This window comes from Thalia democratica, chromosome 5 (genome assembly GCF_965202585.1).
Source record: "Thalia democratica chromosome 5, ktThaDemo2.hap1.1, whole genome shotgun sequence".
Taxonomy (NCBI): domain Eukaryota; kingdom Metazoa; phylum Chordata; class Thaliacea; order Salpida; family Salpidae; genus Thalia; species Thalia democratica.
This window is the reverse complement of record NC_139169.1, coordinates 72,355,503-72,375,972: the sequence shown is the minus strand read 5'-3', so window position 1 is coordinate 72,375,972 and position 20,470 is coordinate 72,355,503. Positions and strand designations below refer to the sequence as shown.

The 20,470-nt window shown below is 30.8% G+C and overlaps 1 protein-coding gene across 3 annotated transcripts in view; it reads right to left on the bottom strand.

Annotated features, from left to right (window-relative positions):
• Positions 1 to 2,108: 2,108 nt before the first annotated feature.
• The window catches only part of LOC145835416 (cGMP-inhibited 3',5'-cyclic phosphodiesterase 3B-like), a 30,941-nt gene continuing 12,579 nt past the window's right edge, over positions 2,109 to 20,470 (bottom strand). For all 3 annotated transcript variants that reach the window (XM_082942993.1, XM_082942994.1, XM_082942995.1), the window contains 10 exons: positions 19,810 to 20,057; positions 19,296 to 19,502; positions 16,414 to 16,525; positions 15,182 to 15,280; positions 13,737 to 13,984; positions 12,656 to 12,926; positions 10,182 to 10,321; positions 6,968 to 7,118; positions 4,105 to 4,346; positions 2,109 to 3,738 (listed from right to left, as the gene is read on the bottom strand). In XM_082942993.1, the coding sequence (XP_082799119.1) occupies positions 3,727 to 3,738; positions 4,105 to 4,346; positions 6,968 to 7,118; positions 10,182 to 10,321; positions 12,656 to 12,926; positions 13,737 to 13,984; positions 15,182 to 15,280; positions 16,414 to 16,525; positions 19,296 to 19,502; positions 19,810 to 20,057 (1,730 nt within the window). In that variant the 3' untranslated portion in view covers positions 2,109 to 3,726. The remainder of the gene's footprint in view (positions 3,739 to 4,104; positions 4,347 to 6,967; positions 7,119 to 10,181; positions 10,322 to 12,655; positions 12,927 to 13,736; positions 13,985 to 15,181; positions 15,281 to 16,413; positions 16,526 to 19,295; positions 19,503 to 19,809; positions 20,058 to 20,470) is intronic.

The following is a 20,470-nucleotide window of genomic DNA, read 5'->3' as shown; positions in this document are numbered from 1 at the left end:
TAGAAGTCGCATCTCAATAGAGTAACAAGCGCTCGCGGTTTCGGTGCTCAGTTTGGCAAATGAAGCTGTAATGTAGCCATATGCGTTGTTACGGTAGCTATGGATTTTACGAGAAATTTTCTCAGGCGCAGTGCACTTTGCATGTTTTTTTTGTGACTTATTTCACCTTGTTTTTTAAGTTCTGTTGGTTTTAAATACTAGTTTATTAATTTGGTTACTAGTTTTTTTATTGATTTGTTATGAATGTGTAGAAGCTTTAAAAATTACTACGGTGTGAATTATATACAAATGAGGTTGACAGCTTAAATACTGTTATTGGAATAATTTTTAAGCATCAAGCTAAAACTTACTTAAAAAAATATAATCAACTTTAGGAAAAAAGAAAATATTAGGTTTAGTTCTTTAATTTAATAATTATACCCAGTCTCACAATTTTTCACGCAGTTCACTTTAAAGGTCATGCTTGTGTTTTAATTACCTCGCTAAAAGTAGTTTGAAACCACCAAGATTTTAATTTAAAAAAATACTGTAGTCTCGACGAAACTTTGTTTTATCTATAAAATTGAGAGACAAGCTTGTTTTGTTAATAAAAGTTTCAACGCTTTCTAAAGAAAAACGCACTTCACATATTTGCATGTCAACAATTAAAAAAAAGTAAATTTGAAAAGTATTTTTAATAAGTTAAATAATGTTTTTTGATTATGTTCTAAAGCTCAATATTATTCTGCTATAAGGCTTGTAAAAGCAAAAACTTAAATACCATTGACTATGTTGTTCACTATGTATTCTAGTAGAACAAAATTCAAGGAATTTAAGGAGAGTAGTTGCCAAAATAAGTTTGAAAATAGTGAGTATATTACGTTTTAGTTATTTCAGCGAATTTTATTGAAATATTTCAAAAAGCATCATTATTATAAGTTGTTATTTATTTAAATTTTCAAAATAGAATTTCGATGTGATAAACAATCTTTGTCAATTTCTATTTTTTTTATTGTTAAGCTTTTTGTGATGAAAAGTTTATAAGCATAACGATTATATGTTTTTCGTAGGCTAGTAGCACTATTAATGTATAAAAAACTAGATATCTATCATTAGTTTAGTGAGTTAAATTCAGATTAAAAGATTATAATTAATAATTAAATAAATAAAAAAATTAAATAAATAATTAAAAGAATTTAAAACAGTTTTCTAAAACCAATAGCATTTCGTTAAAATGAAAAACTGTAAAACATAATCACTTGTATAGATTTTTAAGAAAACAAACTAAGACATTATATTTATTATTCCATACTTAATAATTTAATGTAAAATATTTTGCTTGTAATAAAAAGTGTTTATTTTAAAAATAAAACAAGATAGTGTAAAAAGAATTATTTCTTTGTAAAAAAATAAGTCTTAAATACAAGTAATGTGAAGGTTCTAATGAAACTTTAAAACTTAGTTTAAATCTGTCGTTAAAGGTAATATTGTGAAGACTTTTAAAGATATAACTTTAAATTTTACATTAGATATGTTAGACCCAAGAGCTTTAACACAAGTAAAGGTCAACATACATAGGACTACAAGTCATTTAATTCAAGCTATAGAGAGTTTTATCGTTTATTTTTACTTAAGCATTAATTTTCGATTTAACTTGGAAAGTTTAAAACTAAAAATGGTCTTATTTGTTAATATTAAATAAATTTTTATCTTTTATGCTTTCAAGTGCTTTGATAAAAAAATAATTTGATTTATATTTAGTATCAATAACTGACAGTAATATGACGTGATAGTTTAAATTAAACAAAACTCAGTTTTAAATAACAAAAAGAGACTTAACAGAGTTTTCAATGAAATATATTAATACAGACTATCAAAATAATGCTCTGTGTTATTTATTTCTTAAAATATCTTACAAACTACTGTCTCGCTAAACAATCGTACATATTTTCGAAATATTGTTCTAATTAGGTAACTTATGTTTTGATAGATGGCAAAAGACTAAATAAGAAAAACTGTAATTTTTACGGAGAATTAAAATGAAAAATTAGAATTAAACAACATCTGTTTTTTAATAACTAAAAAGGTCTATATATGTTTAAAACAAACATAAATAACAAAACTTGCTGTTAATACTTTTATTCAAAGTGATTCAACCATAGACAAGGGATGGAAGGTAAAATTATATCAGAAGTTTCCAAAAAAAAAACTAGTAAAGTCTGAAGATGTTAAAAAAAATTTGAGCATTGGTTTAAAGTCTTAAAAATCTAACTAGAAGTAAATCATGATAGTTAAGATTAAACGTTATTTTTTCAGAAAATATAGATTATTCTTAAGTGAATTCATACCTAAAAGTAATTTTCATGAAATATTAAAAAAATTGTGGAATAACTATTAGCAAAAACAAAATCGACATACAACTTAAAAAACTAAAAAATGAAGAAAAACTTTATAAACATCTTTAAAAATTTATACATGAAAAACTAAGAACTCAAAAGCATTGAAATAGTTTAAACGATTTTGCTATGTTAAGATTTAGAAAAGTGAAGCAATAAATACTCAGTTAAAATCTTAATATTAACTATATATAAAAAAAAAGCTATTGAATTGTCATAAAAAGTTTTTTGCTTTCAGAGTTTTTTATCACATTAAGCTAGTTTAAAAAGTAAATTGCACACAAAACTTTGCTCAAATCAACAAAAACTTTGAAAGCAAACTTCACGTAGTACTTTCAACTGTTTTTCAACTTCACATTCAAAGTGTAAAAAACAAACGAGAGTCGAACAAAAGCAACCGAGTGTTTGCTTTAATTTTTCAAAACAAAAAAAAAACAAGCTTTAGTTAAAAACGTCCAAAACCAAACGTTTTTTTTTTTGCTGTAGGTAAATTGTAAAAGTGAGGAAACTGAGATGCTAGCGACATGCAAACGACTCGTGAACAGTGTATCCCGCTTCCGATGCAAAGCTGTCACCTTGTAACGTCCCTTGTGAAATGCTTGTTTTTTTGGCTTAAAATAATCAAGGTTATCATTTGTGTGCCGCATAAGTTTTATCGTACAACAAAGCATAGTTTTGAAATAAGTTGTTTGTGTGAAAAGATACTGTACCAGCGAGTTTGAATTTAAATAGTTTCTAGTACAATCAACTTGGAAGTGTGCACCTTGTAAACTTTTTTGTAATAGACAAATTTTATCTAATCTGAACACTTGGCTTTACAAATCGTGGTCTAATAGCTTTTTATTAAAAGCATACTAAAACACTCAGTAGCTAACAATAAAAAAGTCAAGTCGTCGTAAACAAATGTCATCACCAAGCGAAATTTTGTCAGCGCTTTTGAAATCATTCAAACTTTACATCTATGTAATTGCAATAGTTGAAAACTTGACGTCAAAGCTAAAAGTAACGTCTAGTTATCAGAAAACAAAAATTGAATTAACAAGTAACAAAAATTCATCTAAAACTACAATCGAAAAAAAAAAGAATGTTTCTGAAAATGCGTGTCAGAAATAAATTATAAAAAAAAACAATTTATCACCGCAAGGAAGACTTTTAAGTTTTCAATGCTGGGTCGTAAGTCACTCGTCTCTTATTAATAAAAACAGTTTATTTTTATTAATAAAACGTTGAAGTATCCACAAACACACAGTTGAGAGAAGAATGTAATTAGGAAGATCTACGTTATTTGGATGGTCGACAAGTATTTTGTGTCCTTCTAGAAGTTTTTTTGTTTGTAATGTTGTGTGGGTCATCAACTGGTTTTCTGTGGAATTGAAAACATTTATCAGAATAATAAAGCGCAGTTTGATTAATTTATGAAAAAATATTATATATTATATATTATATTATAGCTTTTCGAGTAGTAGTAGTTTTTCTTAAACTTTTACTTATTTTTTTTGTGAAATTAAAAGCAAACCCATAATTAAGAAAAGGTAACTTTTTTACATACAAATAATAAAGCTAAAATATTTTTGAGAAAACTCACAATAAGAACTGTAATACTAAATATAAGTTACAAGTAGCAAAACAAGATAAAAAATATAAATATGAAAACCGTAAAAGCAGTTAGCAACTAAAGAGCTTTCATCACGCTTCAAGAAAAGCAAAAAAGTGTAAAAAAAAAACCCACCGACTCGAACGCCGATTGGTCGATCTGATCTGCCTGGCTTCTGGATAACACGACCGGATAAGCGCAGCTGAACGCCTCGTTCATCTGCCTCACCGCCTCCGGCCCCTTCACCGGCGGCTTCTCCTTCCAGTAGGTCAGGTTGTCCTTGAGGTGCTCCAGCAGCTGGCACTTCTTGTCCTCCTCAGCCACCAGCACCTCGTCCTTGGCCGCGTCTTTCTCCTCCTCCTTGGTGGCTGGATCGCCTGCGGAGTTGCGGAAAGTTTAAAACTTGTGAATTTTTTTAAGGTGTTTTTTGTGTGTTTGAACGAAGAAATTTTAAACTGCAGTTTATAAAAAAATTAAAAAAAACTTTAAAAACATTTTGCTGACTCAGCAAATATGCAAATTAGTCGCATGATTTTCAAGTACTTCAAAAACAGAAATTTGAAGCTACCCTGTTTTGACAGTGAAAATAACCCGAAAGAATTTTGAGCTGCAGTGATTTTTTTTATTTTCAACAGGTTGTCAAACACTCTGGGAAACTCAGGGCAGTTTTGGTTTAAAAAAACATACCAGGGAAATTTTAAGATTTTTAAAAAAATCTCAGGGAAAATTTTTCTAGATCTAGAATGAGATTTAGTTAAACAGGTTTCAATATTTTGCGCAAAAAAGTTTATTTTGTTTGATTTTGTGCTTATTTAGAACTTTTTTAGCCTTGCAGCTAGTTCTTCAATATTTTTGGAATTAACATTTTAATTTTTTAATAAATAATAAAATTTTTAAGGATTTAAAAAACTCAGGGAAACTCAGGGAAGTTTAAGGTTACTCAAGGAAGTTTCTGGTCATTCAGGGAAGATTTTTTTACTCAAAGAGTGGCAACCCTGTTTTAAAGGTGCAATTAGTGTGTTTTGACAGTAAAAATAACCCGAAAGAATTCTGAGCTGCAGTTTATTTGCAAAGTCTTTCGTAAAACCTCTTAAAAATCTAAATAAAATAAATTCAAGCCAAGCTGACTTGATAATTACGTGTATGGTGTTACACTAGAATTTATTGTCAGTTTTAAAAGTAGTTTTATAATTTGTAATTGGTTTATTAAAGTTGGACAGAATTTAAAACTTTTTTTCAGACACCTGTTTTCAATTTAGTTTTTAACGTTTAACACTTTACAGCTATTTAATGCTTATACATTATGGAATGTGACATTACAAGTTTTAAAAAAATTCAACATTTTCTTTAATTTAAAACTTTGGATTTACAAGTTTTCATTAATTAAGTTTCATTATTGTAACTAAATTAAACTAGAAATTTAGTTTTTATTCAGTTCATTGTGTTTTAACAATGTTAAATTGTAGGAAATATTTAGCCTACCTAGCTTAGTAATACTAAAAAAAAATACTAGTTAAAAAAAATGTCTAATCTAATACAAAATGTTTTTCAATAAAATTAATTCATATTTTGGTAAAAAATTTGTAGTTTTTATTATTTATGACGCACCTTAACACATTTTAATAAAACAATCAAAAAAGTTTATAACTCGAGGAAGTCGTAAAAACTGTAGTTATTATAAAACAAAATTATTTTGTTATTGATTTAAAAATTTTCAATAATAATTTTATAAACAGTTCATTATTTTACAACAGTAAGTATTATTCTTGCAACATAAAAGTATTTGCATAGAGCGATATTAAGTATAATAAAACAAAATTATTTAATGATTGATTTAAAAAGTTCCAATAATCGTTTTATAAAAAAACATTATTTTACAACAGTAAGTATTATTCTTGCAACATAAAAGCATTTGCATGAAGCAATATAAAAGTCTTGTAAATTAGTTATTACAATACAAATTTATTGGTTTCAAACCGGGCATGAACATTTTTATTAGAAAGCATTTTCTCCAAATCATAAAACAAGTTTTCAGGCAACTCAACTTTTTATATTCCAAACGAAAAAGCCATCATAAAAAACAAATAATAGCTCGAAGAAAGCAAGCGTTTCTCGTGGTTTTCAAAAGCAAACACCCAAACGTAAATATCGTTTTTACGAGAGCGTCGACTAATCAAGTTTGACAAATAAAACGTCGACGGCTGTTTCTTATATTCAGCGAATGTTTGAAGTAAATATTTGCAATGGGCATGTTTTCGCCTTAATCCTTAACAAAACGGTCGACACGTACTTCTTAAACACTCAATTTGCTCAAGTGATAGTTTAGTATTGGTTTGAAATTATTAATTTGATGAAAATTAATTCTAATGTGTTGGAAACTGTTTTTCCGGAAAGTTTCAAACACTGTTGATTAATTACGCCGCTCAAACATGAAAAACGACTTGTTTTCTTTTTGTGAATTTAATTTTATTATAAATACCAATTCTTTCAAAAAAGGTTTGGTTATACTTCAAATTACTTGAGTGGCTGTACTAAAAACGTTAAGGCTAACCGAAAAGATGAATGGTACTAAAAAAAGTATTTAAGTTGTTAGAATTTCTTAAGCTCCGTAAATTGGTTATTAGTTATTGTATTTTTTGTTGAACTGAAAATAGTTTCACTGTTAATTGTACGACACTTAACTAAAATGTTTTAGGATAAAATCAACCCTAAAATGTTTCAGACCGCGCTTGTTGTAAAACCTTCGCTCGGAATAAGTCTTATAGAAACTAAAACTAAAAAAGAAAAACAAAAACTAAAAAGTTACAGCTTCACAAGCTAGTTAAAAGCTTTGCAGACCTTTTGTAGCAAAGCAAAACTATTTCACAAGTATATATATATATATATATATATATTAATTTTTTTTTAACTTTTTTAACTTGAAACAAAACTCACTTTCGCAGGGCTTACATATAAGTATATTTTGTTAATTAATTTTTTTTTTCAACTCGAAACTCACTTTCGCAGGGCAGTATTCCGGCGCGGTTCATGGTGGACACCATGGGCTCGAGTATGTGGTTGATGAAGTCCACCTGCAGCACCGCCACCTCCGGAAAGTTGCGGTCCATGTGCCTGGACACCGGCAGCCCCAGCTTCCTTTCCTGGTCGCCCTGTAAAAATAATAAATTGTTAAAATATTAAAAAAAAAATTATTTTAAATTAAGTTTTTCCTTTTTTCAAATATTAGATGTAGAAGTTTATTAAACTAAAAATTTTAGTAAAAAAAAGTCACCCTGTAAAAAATAAAATTAAATTATTGAGCAAATGTTGTCAAAATTGTCAAATTGTTATTAAATAAGCTTTATTCGAGTTTTTATATTCCAGCCGTCGTACGTTTTGATAGCCCCAAGTTTGTAGAAAAAAAACTTTATTGTTATTTTTTGTCTATACATTTCAAATGGTACACACAAAGTTTTCAAAGTTTTGATTAAGAAAGTAAAAAAAAGTTTGTTAAATGCAAATGTTTTAAGAAAAGAGGTTTAAAATATACTTACCAACGCCCAGTTTTGAATAAGATCCATGAAGAAATTACTTTCCAACATAACATAAACTACATTGAGTTATTAAACAAAATAAACAACAAACAACCACGTGCAGTTTTGTTGGCAGGAATGCTAAAGTACCAACAGACAATGATGTGTTTCTGAGTGCTCAAACGAAAACATACGCAGGCGAAAGTTTTAAAAGTGCTTTGGTTTAAACACCATTGCAAAAATAAACATAATGTTTCAAGTATTATTTATGTTGCACTTTATCATTTTTGGTGAGAGTGCTGAAGTAAATTAATCTAAATCGTGGCTGTAGGGTGCAATTTATTTACAAATATATTTTGATTAATTAATGAAAAGTTTTTAAATTACACAAAACGTCTTTTACGCTTTCATCATAAACTGCTAAATAATCGTTCAACGTTTCACAATACTAATAAGCTACAAAAAAAAGGCCAAACTGTAAATTCTTCTTAAACGACAAAAGTCACAAAAACTCTGGGATAAACTATTTAAAGTCAATCTAAAAATAAGTTTCACAACAAAAAACTTTATAATTTTTCCTTTTTGTATAACAGCAAAATTTATACATTAATCAGTATATGACCAAGCTGAGCTCGTTTTTGTTTCTTTTTTTTTTTTAACCCAACTGATAAAAAAACTTAACCAAAATTATTTTAATTCTAAAGTTCAGCACGCTTGTTTTGTTCAAAGTTTACTTTTCGTAAAACAAAAAAAAAGCTGGAAAGATCGGGTCGTGCGTCATTCGAAAAATCGGCAACAAAATACGCCGCTCCGCTTCGGCTCTGCTGTGCGTTTTTTGCTGCCAAAATGACTTTCACGCGGCTCGAGCCATCAGCACTCAAGGCTCGCGTCAACGACCTGCGTCAGCCGTCAAGCCGTAGTGACGTCACAGTTGGTGGAAAAGTTGAAACAAAGAGAGCCGCTTTGATGTGAGTGGGACTTGGATGCGCGTCACTGGATATCGTGGGGCTTCTTTTGAAACTTTGATTGTGACGTCACTATTGAAATTTTGATTGGTGCTTTTAAGCGTCATTGTTGTGTTTTGAGAAAGGAAAGTGCATTTTAGCTCGAACATCAAAAGCTAAGATTATTTCTTTAACTTAAGGTGATTAAATCTAAACTTTTAAAAGTATTAGTTCGGCAACGGAACCAACGATAGGTTTTGTTATAACGAATATTTAGTTTAAGTGTTGAAAACTACAAGAACTATTAATTTTCTCTTAAAAACAAAACGGTTTTCAAGTGAAACTTGGAACAGCGTTACATAGGCATGAAAAGATGTGAGCGTGTTTTGATTGGTGCTGTTTCAGTCGTTTTCACATTGAGAAAGGAAAAGTGCATTTTAGCTCACGTCTGCTGGAACAACCTTATGCTAGCTAATTTGCGACGATTCGATTGGTCGGCATTATGAAATTTGCGCTGTCTGCCGACAAACGGGCGCGCTGCGAAGCGTAATTTAATCAAATAACCACCTTTGAGCTCATGGAAGTGTATTTGAGCTCTCATACTGCTACTTACTGCTACTCGCTGTCACGATATTTGTAGTTCAGTATCTTAAACGTGCAGCAGTTTCATAGCAATGTTCAATTGTGTAATGCGAACATGTACGCAAGTTCATAGTGATTTTGATAAATTAGTTGTTGTATTAACTTTTTTCTCTTCAAAATCTTAAAATTGCCATTATGTAATGCGATAATTCACAAAAGCACACTGTAATTTTACTGACTGGGTTTACTTCTCATTAGCAACTTAAAACTGCTGTTTACCCCGAAGTAAAAAACAATTTTTGTGGGGCAAGTAAAGGACCATTGAGATTAAAAGTTTTGAACCAGTTTGAACTTTCACAACCGGCAGCCAAAAATTAAATACCAAAAAAACTGTAAGCTATGCGACAGTGTGCAAAATTACATCCTTTGTGATTTCAATAACTACTTTTTTTTAACAACTTAAAACTGTCGTTTATTTTGGAGCATAAAGAAAAAAAATTTAGGCATCAGAGTGTTATTGATGTTAAAGTTTTGAACCAGTGTGAACTTTTATAACAACCAGCCTTTAAAACTAAACAAAACTTTTTTATCATATTTTAATTACCTGATCGAAAAACTCCTGGCAAATTTATTCAGTCCAGGTCATACTGGTCAACTTTCACGATCACAGTAAAAACAAAACTACAAAAAAATACTGAAAAAATTATGTGTTTTTTACCTGATCGAAAAACTCCTGGCAAATTTATTCAGTCCAGGTCATACTGGTCAACTTTCACGATCACAGTAAAAACAAAACTACAAAAAAATACTGAAAAAATTATGTGTTTTTTACCTGATCGAAAAACTCCTGGCAAATTTATTCAGTCCAGGTCATACTGGTCAACTTTCACGATCACAGTAAAAACAAAACTACAAAAAAATACTGAAAAAATTATGTGTTTTTTACCTGATCGAAAAACTCCTGGCAAATTTATTCAGTCCAGGTCATACTGGTCAACTTTCACGATCACAGTAAAAACAAAACTACAAAAAAATACTGAAAAAATTATGTGTTTTTTACCTGATCGAAAAACTCCTGGCAAATTTATTCAGTCCAGGTCATACTGGTCAACTTTCACGATCACAGTAAAAACAAAACTACAAAAAAATACTGAAAAAATTATGTGTTTTTTACCTGATCGAAAAACTCCTGGCAAATGGACTTGGTCCAGGTCATGTGGAGGCGCCTGGTCTTGGCCGGTCCGCCGATGTCCGCCAGTTTGATGACCATCTTCGACACCAGCAACCGGTCCTCGCTCACTTTCCAGTCGATGCCTGTTTGAATTTTAATATAATTTGAATTTTTTTTTAGTATTATATTATATTTTTTAGTTTTTAAGTGTTGCAGATTTCTTTTAAAATTTTAGAAGTATAACTCCAAAAAAAAAAAATTACGATTAAGAAAAAGAAATCCAATAGAAAAAAATACTTAATGGAAGGAAAGATTAATTTTAAATTAATATAGTTTGAAGAAAATGTTTCGGGCGGAAGTTTGTTCAGAAAAACAACTTTTACATTAAACAAAGCACAATCACACTTAAATTTATGAAACAGCCACTCGCTCGCCTTTCAGTCGATGCCTAATTAAATTGTTTAAATATAAATATTTATTATGTTTGATAGTTTGATAACTCTAAATAAAAATTAAAACTTGTGCTGAAGCATCGTCGAGTCAAAATCACTTTCACATAAAATAAAAAGCAAGTTACTCTAGAAGGCTAATTACTCTGAATTGTAAATTTGAATAAAAACATTTACATATATAATATTCAAACAGATCATGTGTTGACAAAAAAGTGTAAACAATCTTTATTACTTGGCTTTGTTTGTTTTTCCAAACTTAATTTAAATAAAAAACAAGATGTTTGAGCAAATAAGTACAGTTGTGATATTTAACCTTTCAAAATCAAATTATGTTGATTTTTTTGAGCAAACATAAATTCATAGCTTGTTTTCAAAAATACAATGAATAAGCTTGAAGCTTGAAGGCGTTTTAATTAAAAAATGTGGCGACACAGTGAAGCTAAAAAAATGTATTTGACGTAAACTTACATCAATCTAAACATTATATATATATATTTTGTGCGAATGAATTTTTAATTGTCAAAGCGTTATAAATTCTGCTTTTTTACGTAGATCGGTTAAAATAAGACGACAAATTTTCCAATCAATTAAGTATTGAATAAAAGAACTACATCGGCTCAAATTTTTTGTTTAAAAAACCACAAGTTTTAGAAAAACGACTGTTTGATAACGATTTTAAAAGCTATTAAAATGTACTTTAAAATTTAACCAGCTCAGAACTGTTTTTAGCTCAAGTTTTTAAAAAAGTACAACAATAAATTTTAAGTAGCAACCTAGAACAGTGTCAGTTGAGTTATTATTAAAAAGCTAACCAAAAAAAAAATTAAACCTCATTAATCATGACTTATTTCGCTAGAATTTTTTACTGGAAATAAAAAAATGAAATGGTAACTGTTTAAATAATTAGTTTAAAAAACTAAAAAACAAATGTAATGTACTTTTATTTTTTTCTCCTAACAATTTATTTCTTAAGCTTTTAATAAAAAAAAATAAATGCCTGAAAACTAAGTTTTACTTAATGATTGAGAATACTTTTATACAGAAAAGTTAAGGTTTATAAAAAAACGTTCAAAAACCTATCACTCACAACTTTTACAACTTGTTTTTTGCAAAAACAAACAACTTAAATTAATTAGTAGCTAAATAAATTAAAACCTGAGACTAAAGTTTTTTGCAAAATATAATACCGGTACAGTAACTGCTTCGGTGTTCTCGTGTTATTTAACTAAAACAAAACAATTCAACAATATTTAAAACCTGAAATAGCAAATCAACAAAATCGGCGAAAGTCTGCAGAACAAGTCCGGACTTTCGTTTGCCGTGAGACAAGCTCAAATTTAACAAAAGGGTTGATCATGCCAATTCGATCATCAGACCACAAGTTTCGGTAGACTGAGACCGGTTTCGTCCTTATTAGGACTCATCTGGTTGTGACTGACTGATGAGTCCTAATAAGGACGAAACCGGTCTCAGTCTACCGAAACTTGTGGTCTGATGATCGAATTGGCATGATCAACCCTTTTGTTAAATTTGAAATAGCAAAGGGATAAAAAGGTAAAATCAATTGAAAACATAAATCACTCAAACTTGTGTGTAAAAATAACCAAAACAATAGTTGCTGTCAAAACAGAAAGAAATTTACCATTTACAATTTTTACAACTTGATTTTCTGTGTAAAACAATTACTAGTTGAAAAAACAATGAGAATGATAAACAAAATACAAACAAATACCCGGCACAGTGACTGCTTAAACCTTACAGTTCAAAATTTTTAACCCAACTTTTTTGTGAACAAAAACCAAAACCTACATTTGAAACATAAACAATATTACAGCGTGAAAAATATTCAGTCAGGGTAATAAAATAAGTACATGGCACAGTGACTGCTAACAGTTAGATAACACATATCACAAAAACTTTATAACTCACAACATTTTTAATTTAATTTTTCAAATGTATTATTTTTAAATGTATAATTTTTAAATGTTTTTTTCAACTAATTTTTTTTTACGTAAAAACAAATACCTGGCACGGTGACCGCTTCCGTGCTGCCGTCGTCGCTGCCCAGCGACAAGCTCCTGCTGCCCCCCGTCTTTTTCTGGAACTGGTGCTGCAGGTCGAAGTGCTTCTTCAGGTCCGTCGCCAGCACCGCCTCGATCACCAGGAACCGCAGCCGCTTCCACTCCACGTCGTCCAGGTTTTTCAGGAAGTTGAACTCGGGCCGCGAGTCGAAGAGCTTCCACGCCGCCGCAGAGTGGTGGCTCTCGAGCACCGACCGGTCGTTGTACAGCAGCGCCTGTGTGACGTCATAAACCGTTGGTGTTTTTGTGACGTAACGATGTTAACATGACGTCATATAGAAATACATACAAATTACATTAGCGTCTGTATGACAAGTTAACGTTGATGCGTGTCATCATAATGTTGATGTTACAGTGATGTCATAACGTTTACGATAATATGTCATAATTTTCTTAGTGTTACATCACAGAAAAGTCTTTTGATGCCTGATAGTGATCGTTAATGTGACGTGTTAGCGTTAATGTTTTGTGTGACGTCATAAAGCCCTTTTGATGCGTTCGAGTGCGTGCCTGCTAGTTATCGCCGAAACTTTCTCACGATGCATATCTCGCGTGCGTATGTAAACATTCATTGTGACGTCACAGTCTTTGCGGCGTGACAGAAAGCCGCGATTGTGAAAATTGCAATTTTGCGTTCATAGAACTCTGACATGAAAATAATTTTAGAGTTTTATTTTTTTGCAGTGTGACCTTTTGGCGTCAACGGAGAAGTGGAAAAACTGTTTCGTGGAAAACCAGTGAAAATATTGAAACAACGAGCGATTCTAAGGTATGTTAAAATATAACGCGTTTCAAGTTTTACGTTCCAACAAGCTAATGAGCCTAAACTACTTGAGGTTTTACTTGAACTAAGACTGAGCGCATAATTTGATTAAAAGATTTAATTTCTCGGGTTCAAAAAGTAAGCCTTTGCGTGCGTAAAAATTGAGAAAACTAGTTTTCCTGTTTTTTTCTCATTCCGCAAGTAAAACGTCTTGTTTTCATGTATGTCAGAAAACACTAATTTAAATTAAAACAAAACTGACCAGCGGATCCCTGGTTTCCACCAGGAACGCGTTGGTCCTCCCGGGATGGTCGTAGTCGTGCATGGCCGCCGCCAGGTACAGCGCCATCAGCTCCAGGGCGGGCATCACGTCGGCGAGGCAACCGCTTTTGGACTTTTCGTAATTCGCCTCCTCTTCGGTGAGCGACGAGGGGTCGTCTTCTTCCGGGTCGCCGTTCTCCTTTTGCGCGTCCTCCGTCAACTCCGAGGGTTTTTCTTCTATGCACGCGCCTGCGAGATATGACTTTTTAGTATGATTTAAAAAGAATGTAAAAAAATTAACCCTAGATCACAAGATTTTTTCCGTTGTTTCATATCTAAAGTGTAATAAAATTTTCAGAAAAATTTCCCTTTAATTAAATTTTCACAATTCAAATCGATTTGGTGATTGTACGCACCAACCAAAATATATTGTTCAATGCAATATGAAAAAAGAAAGTGAAAAAATTGAAAATTAGATCACAAGGAAAATATATTAATATCCTTTACCTTTAGTTTCATAAAAATTTCGCAGACAAATTTTCCCTTAATCAAATTTCCATAATATTTTAAAACGCATTCGATTTGGCTACGTTATTCTTTGTAATAAATCAAGTGTTATTCATAGCTGAAAATTTTAAAGCGCCAAAAAGCTGCACTTAACAGCATCTGACTGACCGACGCAAAGGGCAGTCTAACTAATCAAAATTTTAATTTGGATCACAAAAAATTCTATCACATCATTTATCTTTGTGTGATAAAAATTTCGCAGCCCAATTTTTCGTTGAAAAAATTTTCACAATTAAAATTGATTTGGTCATATATTTTTCGCAACAAACCGAGTTTTGTTCAAAAGTAAAAAGCTGAATTTTAAAGCCCCCGAAAAGCCCCACTTCACAGCGCCAGCCTGATTAGCGCGAATGCTGATAATCTCTAATTGAGTGGAGACGCCCGTCAACGATGATCGATCGTCGTTAATTAAAAACTCGTTCCCCCCTTCAGCGACTTTTTTTCGTTTCAAAAACACGTTGCAGCGAATGAACGTGATGACCAATTAAAGCTTTTTTTTTGCTGTTATTGTTAGAGTTAAGAAAATTGCTAATTTATCGTTGTGTAAAATTACAACAGTATTGATTTTTTTTGAAACGTGTTAATAAAAAAAAATTCAAAGCTGCCTGTCAAGTTTAATAAAGTTGAGACAATTGAGCAACGATTTAATGTGATTTTAATTGTTTACAGCTGAAGCTAAAAACAAACATGCTTCTTTCTGATTGGTTTAAAAGAATATCGGTGTTTGAGATCAGGTTCAAGTAAACTATTATAAGTAATTCAAACATATAAAAAGTAAGTAAAACTTTCATTTGTTTACGTTAGTTTCATTTCTAAAGTCTAACAGTAACATACTCAAGCAAAGAGTTTACTAAACTCAAACAACTACAAACAAACAACCTTCTCCGGTCATCTTGACGGCGTCGAACCCGGGTATGGACTGGGACGTCAGGTACCAGCAGCCGTGAAGCACGTCTGCCGCGTGTATCCTGTTGTGATCTGCAAAAGTTTCGGTTCAGGGGATTTTTTTTAAACATTTTGAAAAGGCGGCGTCGCGACTTTGAAGTCGCCACAACAGACGGTGGCGATTCGCGATGTTATTTTAAATGAGTGTTTTTAAAGTTGGTGCGCTTTTCAAAGTGGTGTTTTGATAAGCTGCGTGCAGACTTTATGAAAATATTGTTTCAGTTCTACAATAGAGTTTACACTAAGTTTGTCTTTATAGATTATTTTTTACTTATTCAAACATTTTGATCACATTTCATACGCCGTCTAGATTAAAAAAAAGTTTTTCAAAAATAATTAAAGTTGACTTGTTGAGAAAATTTTTCAAAGCAAAAAGTATAAAAACAACGATAAAAGCTTTTGTGTGGCTGCAAACTCTTGAACTGATACTTTACAAGATTAAAAGCTAAAAATAGAAAGTCGTCGCATTTCTTTAAGAATATTTTGAAAATAATTTCAAACATAGTAACAAGTATATATATATATATATATATATACAAAATAAGGTTAATGTTTAAACGTAAACACTTTCAACTGAGCCCACTTGAAGGGCTTTTAAATAATTTATTCAAATGGCGATTTTAAAAATTCTGGAACATATGTTTCACAAAGCTTTAATTTTTCATAAAGCTTTGATCATCAGCCAGTTAAATTCAAAATACAAAGCACTGTACTAAACAAAGATACAAAAGTTATGCAAAAAAACAAAAGACAGTATGACGTAATATTGTACATTACAAATCAATGAAATTAACATATTTGTAATGTACAATATTACGTCATACTGTTTTTTGTTTTTTTGCATAACTTTTGTATCTTTGTTTAGTACAGTGCTTTGTATTTTGAATTTAACTGGCTGATGATCAAAGCTTTATGAAAAATTAAAGCTTTGTGAAACATATGTTCCAGAATTTTTAAAATCGCCATTTGAATAAATTATATATATATATATATATATATAAAGTTTATTAATAAATATATGATAAATAAATAATATCAAAATGTTTATTAATAAAGCCCTTAAGGTGGGCTCAGTGTGAAAGATTTGATTTATCAAGTTAAATAACTTAATATATATTAACTTATAAAAAATTATATTTAATATATATATATATTTTATTACTAACACTCGATGTCTCTGTACCCGCTTTCCAGGGCGACCATGAAGCCGACGAACTCCCTTTGTCCCAGCTTGAAGGCGTCGAATATTCCCATGTCCCTGAATATCTTGTACGCCATCTGCAAAAGAAAAAATCACATTGAAAAATCACAACAAGTTTTATCAAGGCTATTTTGTGCGATAAGCGAAAACACGCCGAGGCCTGAAAAGTTTGTTTAAAACTCGAAGCGAGCTTGTTTAGCAGCTAAATAAAGATCGCGAGACGCGGATTTCACGGGTTAAAAGTACAGAATGTGCGCGCGTTGTGATAACATCTCGTTCTAAAATGCGGGCATGCGACAACAATACACGGTCATTAAGGGGTGTCGCGAAACGACTTTCAGCACGAAAACGCTTTGATAAGGCGAACAATCGAAAAGTTTGCAAAGCATCTCTAATGTGAGCTCGTTATGACAAACAAACACAAACAGTCGCGCGCTAATTTGCTTTGTTAAGCATGTTTATACGGGTTTATGATGGGGTTAAAGCATGTGAGCCCCTTTATGATGCGCGGTTTGAACAATAGAAATTTGAATTTGTTACACAATGGGTTGTTTTCAAGTTCATATACAGAAGCGCCTCGTATCGATCATTTGTATCACGAGCTGCCAACGACCCAAGTATATATTATACGGGAAATAACAAAAAGTGCTTTAACTGTAATTTATCTTCTTTGGAAAAATTTTAAACTCTTTCAGTTGCTAGTTAGTAATGTAAAATATCTTTATAGTGTTACTACTATCTATGAAGAACAAAATTTAGTTTCTCTTTTTTTCCTAAAAACATTAAAAAAGTAAAGTTTTTAATGAAAATACACAAACACGTAATCGTTGTTTATTAAACTGAAAACTGAACAGTCCACTTAAGGGCAGTGCTTGTTTTTTTTTTTGATTATTTAGTCAGACGTAAACTTTTCTACTAAACAAGCAGTTATGACAACTAGCGAGCCAGATCATTCAAGAACACGAATGCGCAGCTGAAAACAATGTAAAAAATTACACAAAGTTTCAAAAACGCACACAGGTGCTGCCAGATTTTCAACAGAAAAAAAAAATTGTGTGTAAGATGCTAGAAAAATCAAGAAGAATGCGGTGAAAGTTTTTGACACTGTTTGTACACAACTTTGGCGTGTTTGCAAAAATAAAGTAAATTTATGACCTCACCTTAGCACGAAAATTCAAGATGTACAAACTGTTAATTTGAAATAGAGTAGCTTGTTTGATGAAACGTTTAAATCTTTGCTGAAAGAAAACATGAATAATAAACTTAAGCAATAGTTCTGAAACAAAATATATTCAGTTTGTTTTTGTTTTCCTTAAAGAAATAAACATCAGGTAATTTTTTCGTTTATATTTTATGACCTAAAACTTTGAATTTGAATCGCTTACAAGTTTATTGTAAATGGATATTGTTTTGGTAACTTATTAAAATACAAACCTACGTATAGCCAACTAAATTAAAAAGAAAAACATTAAACTTGATGTCAAATTAATAAGAAAAAGTTGGTTTACTTATTATATTTAATACAAAAAAAAAAAACTCCACTGTATTAACGATCAAGAAATTTCATCCTACGTAAAATGAAAATTGTATGTCATAGATGACATTCAACTTAAAAGATTAATCTCTTCTAAAAACCGATATACTACGTAAATAAAAAAAAAATCTTGATTTCAAAATTTTTACTTTTAAAGTAGCTTTTCAAATGTTATTACGTCAAAATCAGGTGAAATAATGAAAATTTCCGAAGTAAATCCATTTTATAAAATAACTGATACCCAACAGTGTATAAAAGTATAAAATTACTTATTGTCTTAGGTTTTGTTTATAACTTCTAATTGGTACTTTCTAATAGTTTTAATATTGCTAATAAACTTTCTTTTATAAAAATAATTGAGTCTTTATATTTAGCTTTGTGTTTTGTAGTTAGATTATTATTTTTTTCCACAAATATAATACATTCTGCAGTACAACATGATTAATTTAAAGTTTTTGAATATATATAACGTTTTTAATGACCTAGTAAATGCTAAAGCATTTTAAATTTAGATAAAAAAGAAAACGTTTGTTACTGGATTAATAAAGTGAAAAGTGTACTTTAGTGTGACAAATTGGAAAATAGGATAACAATAGCTTTTATAATACAATATATTATACTTATATAATATATTATATGTAAGTATGAACAAGCATTTCTTAAAAAATATATTCTAAAGCTAAAAAAACAAGAAACTGCTAGTATTTTATTCTTACAAAGCTCTAATTAACCGAAATGTTTAAAAAAGCACAACTCTAGTTTCACAACAATTGACGTATAATCCATTAATTTTTTGTCAGAAGCAACCAAAATTTAAACCCATAACTTCAACTAGAGAATTATGTTTTGCTCGGTTGATAAAAAACAATATCATTAACAGTTAAACACGCTGGGCAGAATGCAGTCATCAGAAGGGGTGTTTTTGATAAACAATAAACAAACATAAAATATCGTTGTTACGAAAAAAAACCACATTAACATTAATGTGTGAAGAAAAAATCAATTAGTCCTACCTGGCTAATCGTACTAACAGTTATATACACAAGTTCAAACACTTAAAAATAGTGATAATATATAAGCAAAATATATATATATATATAAATATGTATATTTATATGAACATATAAAAAACTTAGACGACCGTTTCGTATATGAGATACCGACCAGAACTTTTCATAAGATCTTTAATAATATATATATATATTTCCCGAAAATACCAGAGTATTTCCCATTTTAAATTATAGTCTTTGTTTGCGTCTTTTAACTCCCATATAAAATTCGATAATGCGTATAAAATTTATATATATATTTACCTGACTCATAATGTTGTCTGTTTTGTAGGCGAGCTCGAACATGGGGAAGTTCCAGCTTCCAATGTCTTGCATCAGGTTCCCCTGGTAGTCCCTGAAGTAAACCTGCGCCTCCTTGAGCTCCTCCCTCAGCTCATCGCTCTCTGTTTGGGGGATTTCCCCTTCTTGGAGGCTCTTCCTCACTTCTATAGTGGGCATCGCCAGTATCCCCTGAAAACATTGTATAATGAAAAAATGGGCCTTTGTTATCTCGATTAAAGTCATAGCTTTATCAAACGTTTTATAATTAGATATAGTCTACTGGTTAAGCTTCTTAGGTTTGACAATTTACAAGAAAAAAGTCACCAAAAAAAAAATTTTGGTAGTAATAAAAACTGCAAGAACAAATTCTTGGCTTACCAAAAAAAAAAATTGCAAAGTTACAAAAAATCAAATATAATCTAAATATTAATCATTTTTACAAAAAAACTGAAACTATAAATATTTGCCACTTAAAACAATCACAAAAGTTACGAACCTCGGCGACCTGCTGCAGCTTCGTGCCCTCCTTCAGTCTTTGTGACGTCACAATATCGTTGCTGGGCCGCTCAGGCGGCACGGAGGAGGACCTGGCGAAGGCGGGAAGTTGCGGGGGAGGGGATTCCTCGTTGGCGGCGGGAGGGTTCGCCTGGGTTTGCTGGGAGGCGCGGGCGGGCTTGGTTTTTCGGTTCAGGGACTTTTTCAAGGGGGCTTGGAGCGGGGGAGACGGGAACAGCAAGGGGTCGCCTGTTTTTTAAATTTGTTTAAAATATTGAAAAGTTTTTGTTTTACGGCTTTGTCAAAAAAATGTTTTTAAGGGTGTATAATATTTGATAAAAAAAAGCTTTGTTACATCTCCTCAATCCAAGCATACATTTTTCAGCTTTAAACCAAGATTGGTATAACTTTCTCAATACACATTCAGGTATAAATTGATAAAAAGACAACACTTTATACTTGTATTTTTTATCATTTAATAAAAACTTTTTGTTAATCAAAGTTTGAAGCTAAAGCTATAACTAATTCAAGCATAAAAAGTCATTAAAACAATATCTTTCGTTTTTATTCATTTTTTATATGCTAACAAAGTTGAAAATAACTTTAAAAAACCTGAAAAAACTTTTTTTACTCAAAAAATTACAATAGTGTTTATTTGGTTG